Source organism: Dicentrarchus labrax, unplaced genomic scaffold, assembly GCF_905237075.1.
Source record: "Dicentrarchus labrax unplaced genomic scaffold, dlabrax2021, whole genome shotgun sequence".
In the NCBI taxonomy this organism is placed as follows: Eukaryota; Metazoa; Chordata; class Actinopteri; family Moronidae; genus Dicentrarchus; species Dicentrarchus labrax.
The window spans coordinates 19,450,353-19,472,955 of record NW_026136712.1 but is presented as its reverse complement, the minus strand read 5'-3'; the positions used below and the strand labels follow the sequence as shown (position 1 = coordinate 19,472,955).

The 22,603-nt window shown below is 39.8% G+C and overlaps 2 protein-coding genes across 45 annotated transcripts in view; one reads left to right on the top strand and one right to left on the bottom strand.

The window, feature by feature from the left end:
• The window catches only part of LOC127373801 (ankyrin-3), a 164,651-nt gene that overhangs the window by 82,267 nt on the left and 59,781 nt on the right, over positions 1-22,603 (bottom strand). For 43 of the 44 annotated variants that reach the window (XM_051418601.1, XM_051418602.1, XM_051418568.1 and 40 more), the window contains 2 exons: positions 2,173-2,274; positions 818-916 (listed from right to left, as the gene is read on the bottom strand). In XM_051418601.1, coding sequence (XP_051274561.1) covers positions 818-916; positions 2,173-2,274 — 201 coding nt within the window. Of the gene's footprint in view, positions 1-817; positions 917-2,172; positions 2,275-9,991; positions 10,104-22,603 lie in introns of those variants that run through there. The other variant, XM_051418589.1, reaches the window with a different exon arrangement.
• On the top strand, positions 12,678-17,070 carry LOC127373807 (microfibril-associated glycoprotein 4-like). Its single transcript, XM_051418626.1, has 6 exons — positions 12,678-12,696; positions 12,792-12,845; positions 14,144-14,341; positions 15,376-15,472; positions 15,849-16,016; positions 16,170-17,070. Exons 2-6 carry the CDS (start codon positions 12,840-12,842, stop codon positions 16,418-16,420), a joined length of 720 nt encoding a protein of 239 aa, XP_051274586.1. The 5' UTR covers positions 12,678-12,696; positions 12,792-12,839; the 3' UTR covers positions 16,421-17,070.

Below are 22,603 nucleotides of genomic sequence, written 5' to 3'. Positions count from 1 at the left end.
ATTTACATCATTAATAAACAGCATTTTGATCAGATAGTTTTACCACATTTCATATTAGCTGCTTTACTCTGGTCAGATATCAGCTAACATTAGCTGTGTCACCTTGCGAGTTAAACCTGCATTAACTGATTTCTTTGTTAGAGGCAACAGGCAAACACATTGACTTATTATCACCTTTTGTTGAGTTGATATGGTGAACAGTTGCCAATTAACACGTCCAGCATATAGAAGCAACATTATTATTTATTTGGAGTTGTGTTCCTGGCAACAGTGTAAGTCTATATTAACTCTTCTTTTAGCACAATTACTTTGCATTCCCATTCGCATATTAACATTTTGTAATGTTTGGTGCAACCAGCTCCAGAAGAAGAACTAACCGGCGACACAACCACAGCTTTATAAAAATTTAATTACTTTTCATCTTGATGGATACGTTTACTGCTGGGAATTACATCACTACTGGTTCCAGTAGAGTTTCACTGTCACATAATTGAAATATAGCGTCTAGCCGAGAAACATTTATGTGGTAAACACTGTCGTGCACATGACAAGATAGACTATTTCCTTTCACTAAATCAGTTCACTCAACCTCCCTGCTAACACACAGCCATTCATCTCCTTTAGTGCTGCTTAAGCAATGTGACTTTGGGAAGGCGCTGACAAAGCAAACTACAGTGTGTGAGTGTGAATTCATGCATACATTGTGAGCCAGTGTGCCTGTGTGTGTGTGTGTGTGTGTGTGTGTGTGTGTGTGTGTGTGTGTGTGTGTGCGTGTGTGTGTGTGTACATGTGTGTGAGACTCTTGGGTGGCACACACCTTGGTAGCTGCGTCCACATTGGCACCATGCTTGATGAGCTCAGCCACCACTTCCACATGGCCCTCCTTCGAGGCCAGATGGAGTGCATTTAGACCATTCTGGAGAGAGAGAGAGAGAGAGAGAGAGAGAGAGAGAGAGAGAGAGAGAGAGAGAGAGGATTCACAGAGAGCTTTTAAAAACAAGACATGAGGAGAGATTAAACCCCCTCTCTATATTGCACCCTTCCTTTAAATAGATTCTCACACTTTTAGTTAGTAATACTGACCGTTGTACATAAAATACGCCCCAAAAAAAAGTAGAAAAAAAAGAAAGTAAAACACTATTTATTTAAGTATTAGGCTACCGTTATTCTATATTTTTTGTTATTGTCCACAAATCCCATGAAAAGACCAACAGCGACAACTTGTTAGTCCATCTCTTAATACTCTCCAAGTACGGCACTGGAGTTTTTTGCAAACCGGACTAATTAATATGTTTACTGGGGATTATTTTCAGCAGCAGATTTAATACATGAGGGGGATTCAGTCAAACTCAATTGCAGTGCGTGTTCATGGTAATGAAGGAATCACTGTTGTGTTTTTAATAGCTTTTGGACAACAGTGGAGTTCTGGATGGAATAGGTTGGAAAATGAAATAGCAGGATTTGAATATACACCACAGTATTTGTTAGTGGTAGGATCAATTCATTGTTGGTTCATTGGATTTGTTAACAAGAAGAAAAATGTAGAATATCTTACAGAGGTCCAGTGTGTGACATTTAGGAGGATCTATTGGTAGAAAGTTGTCAGGAAAATAAATACTCAAGTAAAGCACACATACCTGTAAAAGCTACTTAAGTAGTAACAAAGTATTTGTACTTCCTTACTTCCCAACCCATAAAATAATTTAGCCAGAATATGAATAAATATTCAATTTTTAGCTGAGTTTGGAGTTTTAGTGAGGGCAAAAGTGTGACATGAAAGCACTGTATTTAGCCATGGGCAGTGGAGCATTGGATTTTTCTGCAGAACAGTGTTTTATGGATGTTTTGATGTTTCAGTGGTACAATTTTATACCGTACACAGCGTTAGAGGCGGGCTTATGCTTATGACTTTTAGCCCCGCCCAAAAAATCCTGAACCCAAACTCGGTAAAAAAAGAGAAAAACGGTTAAAACTCCACAATTAAGTATATAGTTCACAATCTTTTAGAATATTTTCAACAACTATTTTATCACATGTATAATGTGTTGAGGGAGTAATCATTGAATTTCCTTTACACCTTAAGATCTGCAGTCTTTACTGGCAGCTTCACTGTGCTATCCAAACACTGCTCACTATTATGTGCACTTGAGGGTTACACGGTGGCAAGCTCACCTGATTGCAAATATTGATGTCGACTCCATTCTTCAGGTAGTCCAAAGCTTTCTCTAGGTTCCCGGCCCGAGCTGATCGCAGATAACAGGCATTTACATCCGTCTGCGGGAAGACATGGAGAGAGGGACAGGTTGGTTAACGCCACTGAGCCACAGTGAGCTGATGAGAAAGGTTACTGCAGGTACACGAAAACCAGAGGAGATAAAAATAGATGGTCTGTAATTAAAAAGACACTAAATAGATTAAAAAATAGTAAAGCTGTTGCTGTGTCAATGTGCATAGAAAAAGCGTGAATTATTTTAAAAAAAGTAATTACATATTTTTAATACCTTGCTTGTTCTAGGCTATTTGTCTATTTGTTATTTTGGAAATAATAGAAAATATTGCAGTATTAGTCAGAAGCTGTATGTGTCATAGCATCCGAATGGATCCCTGCAATGAGAGATAAGTTGAATAAACCCTTCAAGGCTTGTATGTTATTAGCTGGTAAAATAGGGTACATTTTCTATGGCAAGCCCTTTGAGAGCAAGCAGAAGTTGAATAAGAGCCAAAATAAGAAAACATTTGAAGGTTTGAGGGTGAAAGAAAGTGAGAACACAGTCTTCAATATGCCTGCTTAGTTAAACAACACCAAGCCAAGAATAACCAGCCTGCCAAATCCAAGCCTGCAACCAAGGGATTTACTATATCTGATTGATAAGAAGGTTTGCTTCTTGTAGATACAGTGAACTCTTTGCATTAAGCTACAAGCAAAGCAGAATATTTAAAGGAAAAGAAATTATGATGAAATTGGTGCTTTCCACGATAACAGTGGATTAATAAATGGAAATTTATGAAAACCTTTGCTAAAAATACATCTGGGCAGCCTGTTTGTAGCCTGAGAAGCAAAATGCAGGGCAAGAAAACTGAAGTTCTGAATATCAACATTACTTTCTCTCTTCTCTCAACTGAACTGTGTGACTGGACCGTAAGAGAAGAATGTTCAGAGAGATTTTAGTAAGAAAATTAAACTAAAATAAAGCCTAAAAATGCCCCCGCCTCAATCACCAGTGGAAATTTCATCCAAATCGAAGAAGCTGCAATTTGTTGATGAAGGTAAAACGTGTGACAAACAGCATTATAGTGAAGTGCTGTAGTTTTGCAGAGATGACAAAACATGTTTTTTGGTATAAACTCAAACAAATGTCAAACCATCAGGATTTTAATCGTTTTTGAAAATTAAAATTCTGATGCAAAAATGACTATCCCTAGTATATATGACTGATGACTGTAATCACAGTATCTGTCTAAATAATCACAATACCATATTTATTTGTCATATTGTGCAGCCTTCGTGGTAATTATAACCATCAGCAGAAGAAGATCACATCCACTGACAAATGAAAAACAGTTTCTTTTTATTCTGACTGCACATTGAGGTAACTCCTGACTACTGGGTGCTGTCAGCATCCCAAATTATTGTTTATATTTTTCCAAAAGGCAGCATAATTGGGACAAATAAACACAGACTGCATGCACCAGCCTCCAGGGGAGCAGCAGCCACAAAAACAGAGCAATTTGCAGTTAACCCGTCGCAACTAGATCCATAGACCATTATCAAGCAGAACCGAGGATTCTGTGAGAGAGAACTAAATATGCTGTGTGTGCATGTGTGCGTGTCTGCGTCTGTGTGCGAGGATTTCAGGGTGTGGCTGGAAGTGGATGAACGCAGGCGGTCTGTGTAGACAGAGTGACAGAGCGTACATCAGTAGTGGAGTGGGATGTTGAAGCAGAATGACAGAGAGCGTGGAGGGGAGGTGAAGAGTTGAAAAACAGGAGGCAGGGAGGTAGACAGTCTCCGGGAGTGTGTCTCTGATTTCATGATTGCGGCGCAGTGCTACAGTCTGCCACACCCATGTAGTCGAACAGATCCACGCACAGTACAAAGGATAAGCACTCTCCAATTACCCTTTGCTCATGTGCTGATTAACCTACAATATTTTCTGGAAAGCATTCATGCACAGAAGAGGCATTGTAGTACCAGGCTGATGGTGTAAATTATCCACCCACTCTCACACGCAAACACTGCATCTGATACAGGATACTGAACATACATTTACTTTCCTATAAAGGTAATTCACTAAACTACAATCACATTGAGCTATCACTGACATTGGTAAGAAGCACACTTTGTGTTTGAACAGGCTACAAGGCGATGCTAATATTACTAATATTAAAAATCCAATAATAATTCTGTTGACACCAGATACAATTTCACTTTGATTCATCCACTAAAAGACAATCAAACCATGTCGTCTCACTCTCCTGCTGTCACAATATTACATGACTGAGTTGATCACAAGGCCGTAACCATGAAATTAAGGGGGGTCCAAATGAGAGCCCTCCAGCAGATCTCTTTTAAGTTAATTTCCCTCAATTCTATGATATTTATGAAAATTTGCAGACTAGTACGACTGTAGTTTTGAGGACTATATATACTTTTTAACTCACATTTAAAGAAACAGTCTGTGATTCTCCTGAGATAATAGTTACCCCTCCATTTCATTTTGTTTTGGCTGCTTACTGTTTACTGACTTTAAACACACCTACCAATTAGAATTATACATTTTACAGTAGTGGTGAAAAGGATAGCTTCCACTGGGGAAAAACTACATAGTCACTAGTGGCTTTTTAGACCTAAAGACGCTCAGAGAGTCTGAAAAGTCACCAGGCTAGCAACACTGAGCGCAACCAAGTTGAGGGAGTCACACACTTAATGTTTTCCTTACCAAAACAAAATCAATTGAAAACAAACCAGAAATAAGTAGAGACAGCACTTCAAAAAGAGGGACATATTTAACATATTTTCTATTTTCTATTGCTCAAGACAGATTGGTTCTACTTTCTTGGTAGAATTTGGAAAGAAGCCTGTGGACACTACTCGCATTTGCAGGTTGATCATCAATCAAAGATAATGCAGTAAAGGATAAAGATAGAAATAAACCATTATTTATTTATTTATATTTAATCTGAAATGGATACAGGAAGTGGCGGCATACAGCCGACCATCTGCAGAGGAGGCAGTTGGCTGTCCGTGCCTCGCTGTAAAGCTTTATGTTTAGGCTCGACACAGCGTCCCCGGTGTGAGGGCCCCAGACTGTTTGCTGCCGACACGGAAACCTCAGCACTCACTCAATAACTCTGTCACAAACCTTTGTGTTTGTTGGGCTTTGATACGGCACAGCCAAACAACAAATGAAAAACAAAAAAAACAAAGAACAAGTTATAAAAAAATTGTATTTTCTGTACAGTTACACAGCACTACACTAACATTAGCCACCATAAACTAATGGCCCTACCAGAGTAAGGCTCTAGCAGCAGAAGCTCTGAACTGAGCTAAATCGTGTGTTTTGACTTATGAATTCAGTTTTCCATTTGTAAGAGGAAGAATGTGTTATTTCTTAATTAAAAAATGACATAGTCTTTGTAGATACCAGTAGAAAGCCAGTGAGCCAGACATTTCAAACTTGTCTTGTGCAGCCAGATGCTGTTCAAATCTACAGAACTTTATTTTAAATTCTTGTGGAGATCCTAAAGTTTCCAAACCTGACAAATATGACATGCTAGCTTTGGGGGGTGATGTGTAAAATAATGCAAAACACATCTTGGAAATTGCAACCATAAAAGCCCCAGAGTGGAAACCCTACAGTAAAATGCTAACGTCGTAGCATTTCAGCATTAGAAACATCATAACATATGGCATGACATTATGTTGGATTTTCCAGAGGAACACGTAGGCTTTGTCTGTAATTTAAAGAATTGTCTCGTGTTACAGAAAGTCTTGTCATGCTCACTGCACCATGATCTCTGTTATTGTAGACAGATTGTTGGCTAAAGCTGATCGCTGAGCTCATTTCCCACTTAGTGAATGGAGCTTATCTGAGTTCATCATCACACACGCACACAAACACAGAGGGGTGTTTCTAGTGTCAGCACCCATGCTGTGGGGCAGAGACTGGGGGGCTTACCGGACGCCAGGCTGCAACCATCAGACACAGAAGTTTATTAAATGACTGTTACTGCGAGTATACTGCAAACCTTATTACTACTATTATAACTATTTCTGCACTGCAGCCTTTGGAAATGTTTTTGAATCTTCATTAATTGTTATCTCTCTGCAGTGTCACTACATCCTTATTTCTTGTCTGACCTTGCTGAGACAAATCTATTAAACTGCACACACAAATGTGCAACCAAACGAAACAGAAATCACCAACACTGATGTAGGACATTGCCACAACAACTCTTCTACTGCAGATGAAGGGTTAAGCTACTATTAGCTTCTGTGTCACATGACTCTGTGTAGCATATTATCACGTTGCAGGAAAGCATCAACTAAAGCAAATAACTGAACCTGTGGACCTGTGAAAATATACACAACTGAGAAATTCTCAACAGAATGTAATGATCACCACCAGTAGATACACAAAAAACATCATTTTTAACACTCCTACACATACAGTAGGAGTGTAAACTGAATGACAAGTGCAACTCACATACAGTACGTGCTGCATGTTCACGTAAACATAAATGTAAATCCTGCCCTCAATAGCAATTTATACTGACAATTCATATGGTAACAATAAAGCCAAGCTTAGCAACACAAGCAACACAAGTGGTGAAAAAAAAGGGAAAAGTATCATTTAAAGTTTCTGATTAAATAATAAAGGATGAGGATGGTTTCTGCCACTGTTTTCTGAAAGCTGTACGCTTTGAGGGGCAGTGTGCTGAGGAGGTCTTTTGGAACCCTGAGAAGGGCTGTAAGGCACAATGCCAAGCCTTTTAAGTTAAATGTGGCACCGGGCCTGGCTGCTCATAACTCAGAGCATTATCAGAATTCCAGTTCAAAGCACCACGCTCTCCGAAAGCACGCTGGCCCAAAGAGTGCTGAAGTCCAGCTTAGTATTTCCAAGTTCTGTAAACCTGACACCAATAACTGCAAATCACACAACAATGAACACAAGGTCTTGCCAGACCACAACTTGTCACTGCCTTTATATTTTCATTATATGACAATCAATCAGACTGAAGACAGACCTGAGTCTTTAAGTAACTTTTCAAAAAATAATTATATTATAAAAGACTAAACACTGATGCTGCAGCGCTGTATTAACAGATTTGCACTGGTCAGGGGGTTCATTGCTGATAAAATATTGCAAACCACTGACGTAGAGAACTGCTTATACATATGTAGTGGATGTTTTAACAACGATAAAAAAAAGGGGTCATGGACTTTCAGTATGTCTGACAGGTAACCGTCAGACATACTGAAAGTCCATGACCCCTTTTTTTTTTACAACAGTGCCACTATATTTACAAGCCTGAGTAAGCGATTAAACCCTCATTTACTGTTTCATGTCACTGTATTATCTCAAAAAAAGGAAAAATATGACAAGAAAACATGATATGAGCTGATAAAGAGAGAAAAAGAAGGTGTATTATAGCTTCCCTGCAACCATGCAATAACCATACACGACTGTACAGTACATACACATACAGTACATATGCACACAGGTATGTCACTGACTCAACGGAGGCCATGCGACTACAGAATCAGAATCAATAAAAATGTCTTCTATTCAAGTGAATGCCTGCAATGCTCGCCATCAGCGTCCACTGTATTCATTATCATGCCTCTCAGGTTGCTGCAGCTCTATGTGCCACTCTGGTTGGTATGAGCGTGAGGAATGCAGTTGTCACTATGTTGTTTATCTTTTATCTCTTCTTGTGTCCACATTAATTAAGATCAATTCTGTAGATCCAATAATAATGTCAGACAGTCACTGATTCCAGCTTCTCTCATGAGATACTGCAGTAAACTGAATATCTCCCGGCTTTAGACTGTGAGACAAAACAACAATTTATAGACTATTTACTAGTTTGGACATTTTTAGACCAAACAATTAAGCAATTAATTGATAGTGAAAATCATTGTCAGTACACCACAATATGGGTGGATACAAAGTAGCGAACAAACTTCTGTTGCTAAGATGGCTGTCCATATTAGGTACCTTCATCAGTAACTGGGGGCCACTGCCTAACGTCATCAAGCTACCCATGCTGCTGTCACAGACAGGCCTTTTCCACCAACATGGAACCAGCTCCGTTCCAGTTCTCGCACCTAGTTTTTAACCTTTTTGAGCATTTCAACCATCAATAAATTGGTTCCAAAACCAAAAAGTTGGTTCCCAACTGGAACCAAAGTGGGAGTGTCATATTCTACAGGTTGTTGTGCATTGTGCAACGCCCTCTGTTGATGCTGCATCCCTGATTATAATGGCTCAACTAAAAACTGGTGGAAACGCAGGCTGGTTCACGAGCTTCACAGTTCCAACAATCTTGAACCAGAGCGAGTTTGAACAACAACAACAACAACAACAACAACAACAACAAAAAGGGATTTTGTGGCAGTAGCTGGGCTCAAAGCAATGAACTGATTTTGTAAGCTTTGTTTTAAGCTTTGAGTTCACAACAGGTCATATTTCCAAAAACATGGTCAGATTTGCATGTCATTTGGTGGACAATTAAATGGAGTTATTGGTGACAACATGAGCACATAGACTATAGAGACACCAGATTAATATTTCTAATCTTATTTTCTGATGACTGAGAAATAAATCCAGCCTGAAATTTCTGTCATTTAAGGTGAATGACGTCTTTCGGGGGTTATAACAACAGAGGGGAGACATGTTCAGCTTTGGCTGAAGTGTCATTCCAGTGTAACTTTATTTATCCATGAGAGATATGCAAAGAATGCTACAGTCGCTCTTTTTCCAGAGCACACTGCTTCACACTCATACAGTTACACACATACCAACATGGGAGCTGCCCCCTGCAACCAACGACGACACTGAGGGACCAGAGAATGTTAGTCAGATACATTACCAACTAGCTTTTCTGTCTAAGTTACATTTAACAGAAAAAACGACTTACCGAAAGATTAACACAATAGTACATTAGATTTACATTCTTCTAGTTGGTTGTGTTTGCAGGTCAAACAAAGGTTGCAAAAAATACAGCTAATATCTGTTTAAAACCTGCTTAACTACCATTAAACTGCTGCTTAGGTCTTGCGGTAAGCCAATCATGAGCTAGCATATACTGCATACTGTATATCACATATCACCAGGTTAAGGGGTGGGGGGGTGGGGGTGGTAATGAACGTCTGCCTCACTGAGTGGATTTGAGTTAATGAGAAAATTAGCTAATCAAAAACTGCAATTTCTAACATCAGTCTCTCTCCTCTTCATTTCCTTTTTACTTCCTATGTTCCGCCCTTTGCTCAGTTATTCACCTTTTACCACAAAAACAAACACACACGCACAGAGCATGCGCCACTGTCCAAGGTCAGGTGCTTCCATTCCCATCACTGTGAATCCAGTGTATACACACAACATTGTATGTACAGGACGAATAATCAACAGGAATTTATAAATGTACACTCAGAGTGAAGAATGCCAGCAGACACACAGGCGTATACACACACACACATCCAGACACACACACACATACACACACTGCCGCAGAGTGGTGCAGCAGAGTTGCCACTGCGACCCGTCCCATCAACGACCCCCCCACCGCCACCACCACCTCCAACCTATAATGTCCCATCTCATCCGATAATTTCCCATCTCAGGATCCGGTACAACATCACTAAATCCTATAAATTCCCCAATCTTGTTAGCATTAATGTAATGTATCAGGAGAGAGGAGGTTAAGTCTGTGTACAGTCAGAAAGCTCAATGACTTCCCAATGAAAGTATAGACAGTAAAGACTTACTTCTGCCAAATAGTCTGCTGCCTCCTCCACTGCCATGTTTCTCAGCCCTGCAGCTGAAAGTGTGAAACCTGAGCATTCAATTACTGTAGCAGCTAGCCCTATAGCCTGGAAGCTAGGGAGGGAGGGATGGGGGCAAGAGAGGAGAGGAGAGGGGGAGGGACGGTCTGTGTGTGAGAGGGAGGGAGGGAGAGAGAGAGAGAGAGAGAGAAAAGAGAGGGTGAGGGAATGACAGAGAGTGAAAGAGTGTGAATGAGGGGGGGAGAGAGAGAGAGACAGAGAGAGATAGGGGCATTATGTCACAGCTAAAAATACCTGGCTTGCAGTGAGAAAGTCCAGAGCATGGTGGAGGAGGGGTGAGGGAGGGAGGGAGGGGGGAGACAGAAGAGTTCCGGCGTTAATCTCAGACCAACTCTCACTGGAACAACACGGGATCAGACGACAATGCGCTGCTCCAATGCATGAGAGCGTGTGCCACCCAGTGCCACTTGTTAAAGGCAGAACATATTAAAAAAGTTGCTTACATTGACTTTACTTCATATAAAAAGGTAAATATTGTAGTTTTTACCCCTTAACATCCATCTGACAGCTGTAGCTACTTTCCAGATTAAGATTTTCCCCCCAAAAAATTGATTATCAGTGATTCCCAGACTTTTTTGGGTTGCTGCCCCCTTCAAAAAGGCGGGGTACAGTCGAGACCCCTTTCAGATGTCTATGACTACGTTCACACTGCCTTTGTTTGGGACAGGCCTTTAATTCCTTCTGCACAAACGACTTGCTTGTTTATTTAAACCAGTATGGATATTATTTGTGTTTGGCTGCTGAATAACTGATCAATTACGAATCATTAATTTGATCATTTGGGTTGAATTGTGGAGAATCTAACTGAGCTAACAATGTGTAGCATGTCCATATTGACAAAAGTTTAAACATTTATATGTGTGTAGGTGATTTAAGGAGATTAGAACTCGCTCAAGCGAAAGCAAAGAATTTCTATAAAATCCAGGCCTCTAATTGAGACCCGCCTTTATTTGTCAAAACGTTTAGCTACACCAGGCTAGTAAAGGACACCAGCCTCTAATTGGGACCCTGCTTTTAACTAAAGTATATGTAACTTAGATCAGATTTTTATTGACGGTGTGAACAGCACAATGCCCTGTATGGCCCAGTAAATGTTGGGTCAGCAGAGGGACGCACAGTGTCTTTTTGCGACCAACAATCCAAAACCTCAAAAATATTCAACTCAATATCACAAAAGAAAAGCAGCACAACTGAGGAGGTGTAACGGGGGAATTTGACTGTTAAATAAAAAAAGTCATCTAACACAAACATAAAAGCTGACAAATTCCGCTTTTACATTCAGTCATTACTAGTGAGCAACAACAGTACACAAAACATAATATTTGATACAGTCGGAGATACAACAATTAGCAATCGAAACAAAATCCGTCATCAACAAAAGCAAAAATGCCAAATTTGCTGCTTTCCTCTGGTTTAAATGATTGTAAACTGAATATCTTTGAGATTTGGGCTTTTGGTCGGGCGAAAGAAATCGGCATGTACGTTTTAACATTTGTGACACCTCTAATGTAAAATAAATACATAAATAAGATGTTTTGAAAGTAATCATTAGTTTCCTCAGTTTGAAATACAACTATTTCTCCAGTTGTGTGTCTGTGTGCAGGACACAAGCCAAGGGAATCCCTGTCTGACTTACCATATCTGATTCCACCATCTCCTACTGAGTTGGGCCGGTGGTTGCATGGTAAACACAGACGCCACTGCACCCGAAATAATCTCCAGCCGGAAACCTTGCTCGTCAAGGATTGCCTCCTTATCTACTCGCACAAGAAGGTGTCTGTGGAAACCCTCACGTAATCGTAACATACTGGGGAAGCAAAATATGCTCAAACTATTCTTATTCTTACGGTTTCTTCCTGTACAGCAGAGACAACGAGCTAGTGCAATGAGCCAAGGTTACTCAAACGGACACAAACACAGACGAGGCTTCAGAGCCAAGAGCCCAGGAGACAGATTAGCTGGGTTTGGATTGTTCCTCAGGTATTAAACAGCATTAACTTGGTACTATAGAAGACTAGCCAGACAGTTGGCCTCAACAGTGAAAGTTCAAGCTGGTTAAAAAATCAAATAAACAGGATAAAATGTTAGTGTATCCTGTCAATAAGGTAAGTTTTCACTTTGTGAGTCAGTCTGGAGTTTATGGAAGCTTCATCATAAAGGACCAGTGTGTAAGACTTCGCTGTATCTAGCAGTGAGATTGCAACCATTTCAACAATAAGCGACAAATAAGCAAAGCGAAAATGAAAAACATTTCCTTAGTGTATGTGCAGACAAGCAGGTAACAGAACATTTCAGACTACTAGTTTCAAATCCTGTGAAATTAAATCAATGAGATGAAAAACTCCGAACCCTCTGAGTACATGGAGTTATATGAGCTACAGTACATTAAAACTCACTTACAGGACGCGGACTTTCTATGAACATGGGTTATTTTAAAATTACATAATAACAAAAAAAAGGAAAGACTGTTTAGTGTATATTTGATGTACAAACACTGACAAAGAGTCAGGAAAAACAGGAACAAAGTCAACAATACGTTTGCTTGGGAAAACACAGAGTGTTGCAACAGGCAGAGGTGCGCTAATATAAAAGGATCTGCTCTTGTGGGAAACATACATTCTTTAACGGTAAGTTCATTCATGCTCCCTTTCAAACTTTAAAATGCTATTATTTTATTAAACTTTGAAGAAACTGTTGCTGAAAATGTCTTCTTTCTTTACAGGATAGCCACACTACCTCTTCATTGCAAATCACTCAAGCTGATTAAAGAATGATGGTAATGTAACATGGGAGCCAGTGGTACACTGTACTGTATGTGCTCGAACAGAAGTATGTGTTCCATAACTTTACTCAAAGGTTTTTCATGCATTGTTTAGTCAAGATTTTATGAGACATAAAACATTGTTTAAAGGTCCAGTGTGTAACTTTTAGGAGGATCTATTGGCAGCAATGGAATATAATATTCATAACTATGTTTTCATTAGTGTGTAATAACCTGAATGTAGGAATTGTTATATTTTTGATACCTTAGAATGATCTGTTGTCTCTTCCAGCCTTCTCAGAAGTGAAAATGTGCTGCTTTTCTTCATTTTATATAATTCAGAATTAAATACCTTTTGCTTTTTGGTCACACTAAACAGTTTAACAAAGATGTGACCTTGAAAAAGATTGATTAACTGATAATGAAAATAATTGTTAATATAATTGCAGCCCTATTATAGATGGTTATTGCTCTCTCTGCTTCAGTGAAACAGTGTTATTGTAATCGAGAAAATCAGTTTTTCAGTACTTGTGGTATTTGCTTTGTAGCTTTATGACTTCCTTTGGACCTTCTTTGGCTTTTTATGAAACTTGTGACTGTCGGCTATTAACAGATAAGTTGCTTTGCTGTCTCGTTGGCTTCTTAAAAGAACCTTCCACCGATTGGGTTAGGTAGAACCTCCTTTCCTACCTGTTAGTTTCCCCAATAAACAGTATAAAGTCTGTAAAATTCCTTATTTAAAACTACTCTCAGTCTTTTATGATGACCCAGAGATCATCATATTGCATCCCTGCCACTTTCTTCTTTGCAATAAGAAAGGCCAAAGCGGGTAAAATAATCCTATCAACATAGTATGACTGCAGGACATGACAACTCATTATAGGAAAGTCTAAAAATAGGACAAGGACAGATGTATTCATCGCCACCTGATAGCCAAGTATGAACACTGGACTATCGAATTCAGTGGTACCAGAGCCTGACTCATGACCGCAACAGATTACAGGGTCAGTCCCGACAACATCCACTTGTCCTGGTAAAGTCTCCTTGAGTTTGACACTGAATCCCCACCTAATGACTTAATGTGTGTCAATCTCGCTAGTAGGACATGATGCATAAAGATATGCTCGATACTGAGTATAATACTCATGCATTCATGAAATCAGCTGCAGACATTTCCTTTGACCTTTCAAACACATTAGCTTACCTGTCTTGATATGAAAAAGCATTAAGCTAAAGGTGACGGTGAAGTAATGCAAGGTGCTGTATGCATTTTAATTGACAAGCCTTATTCTTGTTTGTTCTCTTTGCTACAGCTCAGAGTTGTGCTAGCAGTGCTGCTGCCTGTAGCAGCTTATCAGTCCCCTCTGCCCACAGACTGCAGTGACGTCTACAGAGCCGGATCAGGCCTGGATGGAGTGTACACCATCTACCCAGCAGGCCCCACCTCCCCTGTACAGGTTTACTGTGACATGAGCAATGACGACATCGACAGGTCTGCAGAAAAGTGGACGGTGAGGATGGAGGAACAAAGCAAACGCACCATTTTTTATCCAAACCTCATCTACATACACGTTATCCTTCGTTCCAATTCAAGTCGTTTCTCCCCAACAGATCCTGACTCAAAATGTTTTCATTCATTCACTTCACTCATATACAGCATGAGCTATGGGCGTGATTTAAAGCTAGGTGTGTGCGACGTGTGTGAGAAATGACCGTTTGCTAAAGAGATTAGTGTAGACGCTGCTATCATCAGTTACATTAGGCGAGTATCTCTTCATTGAAAGAAGAGCAAACAACGGCACTGAAGGCTTTTTCTTGATGAAAAATATATTGTCGCTGTCCTCCCGACTGGCTTCGGTAAGAGTTGATTGGTTGTTCATCAACTCAGCCAGTAAAGAATACATTCTTTTTGATGAAAGCAATATTTAACTGGCCTCTTTGGTCAAGCTGAACAAACTCTTAACCCAACATTGAGCAACTGTTAGCAAACATTTGCTTACTTTCTGTCTGGGTCTGTCTGTGGTTTCTGCCTCTTAAAAGGAAGTTTTTCCTTGCCGCAGTCGCCAAGTGCTTGCTCATGGTGGGAACTGTCGGGTCTCTGTAAATAATGCTATAAGGAGTTCGGTCTATATCTGCTCTTTTTGAAAAGTGTCCTGAGATAACTTCTGTTATGAATTGGCGCTATACAAATAAAACTGAATTAAATTGAATTGAACTTTAACATTCAGTTGACACAGAGCAACATTAGCATGCATTTGACGTTGTGTTTGCATCTTTAAATCCAATAAATATTTAGATTTTAGCTTTGGTCTCCACATAGATGCTTCTTTTTCACGTCATTTTTCATTTTTCATCTCACCGATTTGATTCTTCCCATATTTGTATCACAATTTAAGTCTTGCCATATATCTTTACATTCCTAGTGACACATTTCGCTTTACACATTTGATCCATTGTTAATATAAAAATATGAATTACTGAGGCTTTAATTTGCCTTTCCTTGATAGTTATTTTTTTTTGTCTCGTCCTTCTATTTAAAATCAAGGTAATTCAAAGAAGACAAGATGGCACAGTGAACTTCTTCATGAAGTGGGATCACTACAAAACTGGATTTGGCAGCGCTGCTGGAGAGTACTGGCTGGGTACGACAGAAAGTCTTTGTTTACTGACCAGAAGAAGAAAATACAAATTTGTAAATTTAATTGTCAATTCTCTTAGATATCTATGTATGTATGTGAAAATCCAGGAGAAAGTAAGTAGCTCGGACCATTGAATGACTTAAATGATAAATGGATCATCAGTAAATCATCAAGTAATTATCGGCAGAAAATGTGTTCAAAATTCTGGAAAACACAAATTTTGTAATAAAAAATGGTGCTTCTTGAGAATACTAAGCAAACAGTCACAATATCACTTATGATCATGAGAAAAAAAACATTTGACTGGCCCTCCTATATCTGTCTACAACATCTCCTACTTTGGTTTACACCACTTTCTTCCTCACTGGTTATCTTTTAGGCCTGGAGACGATGCACCTGATGACACAGTCCAAGAAATACGAGCTGAGGGTGGACATGGAAGACTTTGAGGGCCAGAAGGTCTTTGCCCAATATTCTTCTTTCTCCGTTAGTGCAGAGACGGAGGGATATAGACTGGACCTGGGAAGTTTCGTCAGGGGAGCAGCAGGTGGGATATTTTTCCTATTCTCACATTCAAGAAATTATAACCATATTTTGATTACCAATATGGAAGACAATATAGTGAATTTATGAGTTGATGTATGAGTATGAGTTGTATGTGGATTGTTTTAATCTGTATTTTCTGTGTTTTACCCATCAGGAGACTCTTTAGGTCTTCACAATGGACAAAAATTCACCACCACTGACAAAGATCAAGATACGCATGGTTCAAACTGCGCCAGGCTAGCCTATGGGGCATTCTGGTATGCAGCGTGCTTTGGTGCCAACCCCAACGGGATCTACACTTGGGGACCTTCACCCCGTGCAGCTGGTGTACAGTGGAACACTTTCAAAGGGCTGGAATACTCCCTAAAAACCATGATAATGAAGATCAGACCAGTTGCTGAATAAAATAAAACTGCATCAACTTCAGTGACGTCAAGAGTCACCTCGCTCAGCTTTGTTTAACTGATGCGTCACAACTGGCCGAATTATCAACGTCCAAATGGAAGAAAATAGAAGGAAACATCGCTTTGAACCTAATGACGAGTATTGTTCTGTGACCGAACAGCTCCATACCAAGCGCTGACTAATTGACAGGATGCATAAAATATTCAACAAAATGTGTAAATTCTGCTTTACAAGAAAGCAGTGAACCACATCCAGTTCACAAAATGAAAGACAATGGACGGAAGAACATCCGATGGAGGATAATTTTAAGGTAAATACACAAAAATATATATTGGTAGGGACGAGAAATTTGAGGCTCTGGTCTTCAATCTCATCAACATCCTCAGCTATGATGAGGAACTGCATGCTGACTTTGTCGAGGGTGGATTATTTGTGGAGGAAGTGCGGGGCTGAGTACCACACTCCATATTAATGCTCCCTCATAGTGCTTCCTCATTCCTCTGCAGCTGAAACCTCCTCCACAGTTTCAGGTCTGTGCATTCTGATATGATTCCCCCACGTCCAAAGATAGATGATTTACAGGACTGTCCTCTTTGAAATGCTGCATGCCAGTTTTCTTACAATAAAAAATAAATACATCTGACATTAAATTCTCAATGTTCTTGTGTTTTTGTCTGACACTGTTCTTTTCATAGAACAGTTTTACATTTTTACCTTAATAGTGGTCACAAAATTGAGTGTCACATTTCACAGTGTTTGTTTTGTGAATGTTTTTTTAGCCGACGGTATGCCTGAAACTAACAATTATTTTCAAAATGAACTAATAATATAATCAGTAAGTCTATAAAATGTCAGAAAATAGTAATATAAATGCACAAAAGCACTCAGCCTAGCCTGAAAACACATCAATGAGCTACAAATTTGCACAGGGCGACATGTTCCTTCATAGATTATTTTGACTCAGTCCCACATACACTACCCCTGCAGCCCTAAATACATACAATAGAATCTTGAGCCCAAAATTAAATCTTCACATTGCACATTTCGTCCGACCAACAGTTTAAAAAAATCAATGACTTTCAATTTATAGGATATAAATATGAGAAAAGCCACAAATCATCACAATTAACACGCTAAAACAAACAAATGTTCTGCATTTTTGCCTAATAAATGAACAATAAATGTATCGATTGTGAAGACTGTTCTTTTGTTAATCGACTAATCAATTTATTGTTTCAGCTCTAAAAGACAGAAAGAGGAATGTGTCTCTTTTGTCACTACAGGTAGGAAGGAGGCTGGCAAAGCCTCCACAGTGTCAGAGTTAACCATGTGATACACACTCATATCACTCCCCCACACACAGATTCACACACACACACACACACACACACACACACACACAAACACACACACACACACACACACAGCAGTTTAATGATCCGTCTTTGGTGTTTTATGACATCTGTGAGGGGAGGGAGACAGAATAGGAGAGAGATGGGGGTTACCATGGCAACTAAGGCTCCTAAATTTGCTGCGTTGCACTGGGTTCATTGAATGTCGTGGGATGGACAGAACCTATAATCACTGACATTATGGATTAATCTGTACAGCACAAAAGTGATGGGGTGATGATGTGGATGTCAGATGAGGGTCTTCTTTTTTTTCAACAAAACATCAGAGATCAGCAGATTTCTCCTGAAGCTGTGCAGCTCTCCCCGCCAGTAGTGTTGGGTATTAAACCTAAATATGTCTCTGACACCAGCTGAAATATGTCTGTAGCACAGAGCATCGAGAAATCTGGCATTGAATGTCTGATCAGACTCTCAGTGTTAGTGTTTGATCGGATAGTTCCTGACTTAAAGTCCACATGAAACGGAAATCAGCGGTGGCTAGGGAGGGACTAGCTGTGGTAGCCAATAGTGCTACGTCATCCAGTCAGATCTGATGCCAACAGAGGACAGTTTGACAACAGGGAATAAAGTACTGAGGTGGGGTTTGTTTTTGCCAAGTTTGGCTCCTGGAACCCATAGGGATTATTATGTTAGCTGCACAAGCCAACTAGCTATCGGTCGGTGATTGGATCGGATTTTCCCTAAAATCAACAAAATTAAGTAGCGGAAACACTATTCACTTTTACAGGGGACACCAAAATCAACACAAAATCCACATTCCTTGTTGCTGCTTTAAAGAAACAATTACATTATAAGTTCTTGTACGACCGCTTGTGTAAGGACATTTAACATTATAACAGTCTGGCTTCTTTATACTATTAATTCTATTAATAAATAAACTGTCCAGTCTATGAAGTGTTAAAAAATATTCAATTTACTGCCATACATAACAAAGAAAAAGAGCAAACCATCATATTAGAGAAGCTGGGACAAGAGAATGAATGAATACCAGCTAATCAATAATCTTTCTGTCGACTGACTAAAAGCTGTGGCTCTATTGTGGAATAATAAAAAGTCTAAAGCCAACAGGGTTATTATTTGAGATACTCAACTATTCTGTAACTTACTGCACCATACTGAAATCTGTGTGTGTGTGTGTGTGTGTGTGTGTGTATGTGTGTGTGTGTGTAATGAACAAAACAAAAACAGACTGCAGCGTTGGCAAGTGTAGTTTACCACACATGTAGTACACACACACACACACACACACACACACAGCTCTCAGCTCTCCTGGTTACTGGTCATTAATTCTCAGGTCCTATATCAGTCCCTAGTGGTCTCTCAGTAGTACTGCATCAACCGCAGCAGGACAGGAAAGCATTTGTATGTGATCAGTGTCCTTAAAAATGTAAAGCATAAAAAGTGTCTGTCCCAGTTTGTTGTAAAGAAAAGTGATAAAAGTACACAAAACTCATTGTTTGATTATGATATTTTGAATATAGAATCAATGCTGTTATCAATAGTGTATGAATATTGGTTACATAAGAGCGAGTGCGTCCCCGCTCAGAAAAAGGCCCATATCATTTGCTATTGTATATATTATGAAATCAACAGAGAATGGGCAGATAAAAGCAACCTGTGTGGTGTGTGTGTGTGTGTGTGTGTGTGTGTGTCTGTTTGTGTGTTGAGTGCTGCAATCTGATTGGCCGCTCGGCTACTGCAGTCCCAGTATTCTCACAGCACTTGAGAGGAGGATGAAAACACAGCGCCCAAACTCTTCAACTCCTCTTCTCTGTCCTCACTTTCACACGTCGTTGCAGTTCAGTGTGAGAGACTCCAAATCTGTGATCTTTTATTTTTTATAAATATATAAATATATATACATATTTATATTTACCTGGCGCTGAATCACAGTTTGGACATATTTTTAGTCGCTATTTGAGATGTTCAAACTCCAGACATCAGACACATGCACTGTGCGTCAGGAAGCCCTCCCTCCAACTATTTCTCATTGTCAGCTGCAGGCTCATTAGGTCTCCCTTCAATTGGCTGGCATTTCTGCTCCATCCTCTCCTCATTGGATAACAGCAGATGACGTCGTTCTGCTGCTGCTGCTGGATTACATACACTGTGCTGATGTAAGGCTGTGTGTCTATATGAGTGTGTATGGTGACTGTTGAGGTAGACTCCCCGGCCAGCCCAGAGGGGAAACCGGGAATCAGAACAGAAACACCCAAAGAGAGACATCGATCCTATGGGCTCAGTCTTCCCAGAGCACGCGCTCTCAGCTGCGCAAGTTCAAAACTACTGCAACAGACAAACCCAATGAGGTCCAACAAGAAGCAGGAAAGAAGGAAAGCATCAGCTACTGTACAGCTGCTTGGTTAATCTCTTCTGACAGAGACAGAGCCCTGGTCATGAATAAATTAACATCTGGCTGAGACCAAAAGAACACATGGCTCACAAACAAGGATGTGCAGCCAGTGTGTATGGTGAATGTGAATAACCAAACTGCCCCTTCATGCATACGCCAAAGCCCTGCTTTCACAACATTTGCAACATTTATACGTTGCCTCAGTGTCCGGGGGAGTGACACAAACAGACACATAAATGTCATGTTAGTGGATGAGAGCAGGACGGTAATTTAAAGTGAGGCCAGCAGAACATTTTGGTAACCGTAAAATATTAAAATATTAAATATTATTTGCTGTCTGGTGCGAGGGTATTTAAAACCGGGTCAAGGTTCAAGGTTCAAGCTAGTTTACTGTCATTTCCACATACGGAGTACACAGGAACAAAATGTCATTTCTCATGGTCCAAGGTGCTATATAAATGTAAATAATACAAATGTTTTAAATAATATTCACTCAATGGCCAACAACACATTAAACAAACAGTTTAAGATGTGGACATGATGAAGTTTACAGTAAACGGAGAGAACAGGAGCAATGTATGGGCAGTGGCACAGTCCAAAGCCAATTAAGGAATTGCTCAGGAAATCAATAGAGCTCTTTAGTTGTACGTACTACATCAGCATGGCTATTTCCTCTCTGCTGACTCTCGGACCTCGCGGCCACAACCAGCCACAGATACTGGGCTGCGGTTGCCATTTTAAAATCCTACATTCTGTATTTATCCTTCTTTCCTCAGCGGCGGATAACTCGCATAGAGAGCCGAAGCGAAACCAGAACTTCTTGGTCTTGTTCCAGAAGAGGGAAACCCTCATTCAAAATCCTGTTTATCATACTGAGCCTTACTCATCAGTATGTCATATGATTTTTCCATATTTATTGATAACGAAGGTAATTAGATGACAGAGAGCAAAGCGCCAAACGAGCTATCTGATTTTTTTGGGGGGCTTTTAAAGAACACCATTTCCCATAAGTCCCAGATCATCGTAGGTTAAACACCCCGGCTCGAGTTCATGGCAGGACAGAGACGAGTAAAAGCTGTAAAAAAAATGTAGACAGCAGAGATCAAAACTAAAGAGATGTAAAGCGAGTGTTTGTGGTTAATATGGTGATTTAGGAGCTGTAGTGCTAAAAAATGTATCATTGTTTAACTTTGATAAAATCATGAGAGTAAACAGCAGTTTCACTTTCTCAGTGAACTGAGAGATTACATTGAGTTACAGAAGCTAGTGGAACAGAGGCTTTAGCTCAGTATTTGACAGCTCTTTTCTCATTTATATTACAAAAAACGTTTTAATGGTATTGCCCCTTTAAACCCAGAAGTGCCTGATGGACAGTTCGGACAGATTGCTGCAATGAGAAGTGCGGCGTGCTTTATTGAGAGCGAGTAGGGAATCGTGTAAATGAGGACAGTGTTTTTGGCTCACACCAAATACTCCATGATTCCAGAGTGGTCTCAGTCGCTGCGCATCTCTGCACACTGTTAGTGGGCCAGGACATAAATAAACCGAGAACCCCTTAAAACCTCTCAACACAAAGCGGGAATACAGCAGTCCACTGCAATCCAGCCACACAGTATACACATTCAATACACTCCCCTGTACTGGATCATGGTGAGTTGACACTTATCCCAGCATGCACTGGGAAAAAAGCAAAGAATCACCCTGAGCTAAGAACCCGGGAACTGGGCTGGACTCTGAGGTGAGTTTGGCATAAAAAAAAAAATAAAACAAATTCTTGTCAAACTGGTTGATGTTTGACGTGCAGTTTGAGGGGGGAAAGGTCACGAAGGCTGGTTAATTGCTTCAACGATCTGGCTCTCGGACGATCGGTTGGATTTCTGACATGTTAGAAATTTTTGTCTCGCATTGTGAGCGGTTCAACGGTCTGATTTCCCTCATGGCTGCAGTCAAAAGATCTGTAAAAGACGCTCAGTACAGTTTCTAATATCACTGAAGTAATATTTTACATTTTATGGCTAAAACTGTAGTCCTAAACTTCGCTGCAGGTTCAGAAACCATATTATCTGCTGCAGCTCCATTTTTCTTCTTACATTTTGTTTGTAGTAGAACTGCACAAAGTAACGCTGCCTTTCATCCTTTAAATCAATACTGTTGAGGATGCGGCCATGTTGTTTTAAAACAACTTCATTTGGATTGTCAATGGACAAAACCTAGCAAGGATTTCATTATTACGTATTATTACAAAAATGTTTTACTTTTACAGTAAAAAAATGGTTAAAAAAAAATAACTGGTAGAACTACTATTACGGTTAAAGTCGGAGTTTTATTCCATATTTTATTCGATGAATACAAGTTTTTACCATCAAAAGAAAACATTTTTCTAGGAAAAATATCATATGAATGCTATATAAAAAATGT

Coding starts and splice junctions, on each gene's coding strand:
- LOC127373807 (XM_051418626.1), top strand. Junction 14,342..15,375: donor GGTCTGCAGAAAAGTGGACG/GTGAGGATGGAG, acceptor TTTAAAATCAAG/GTAATTCAAAGAAGACAAGA. Junction 15,473..15,848: donor TGCTGGAGAGTACTGGCTGG/GTACGACAGAAA, acceptor GTTATCTTTTAG/GCCTGGAGACGATGCACCTG.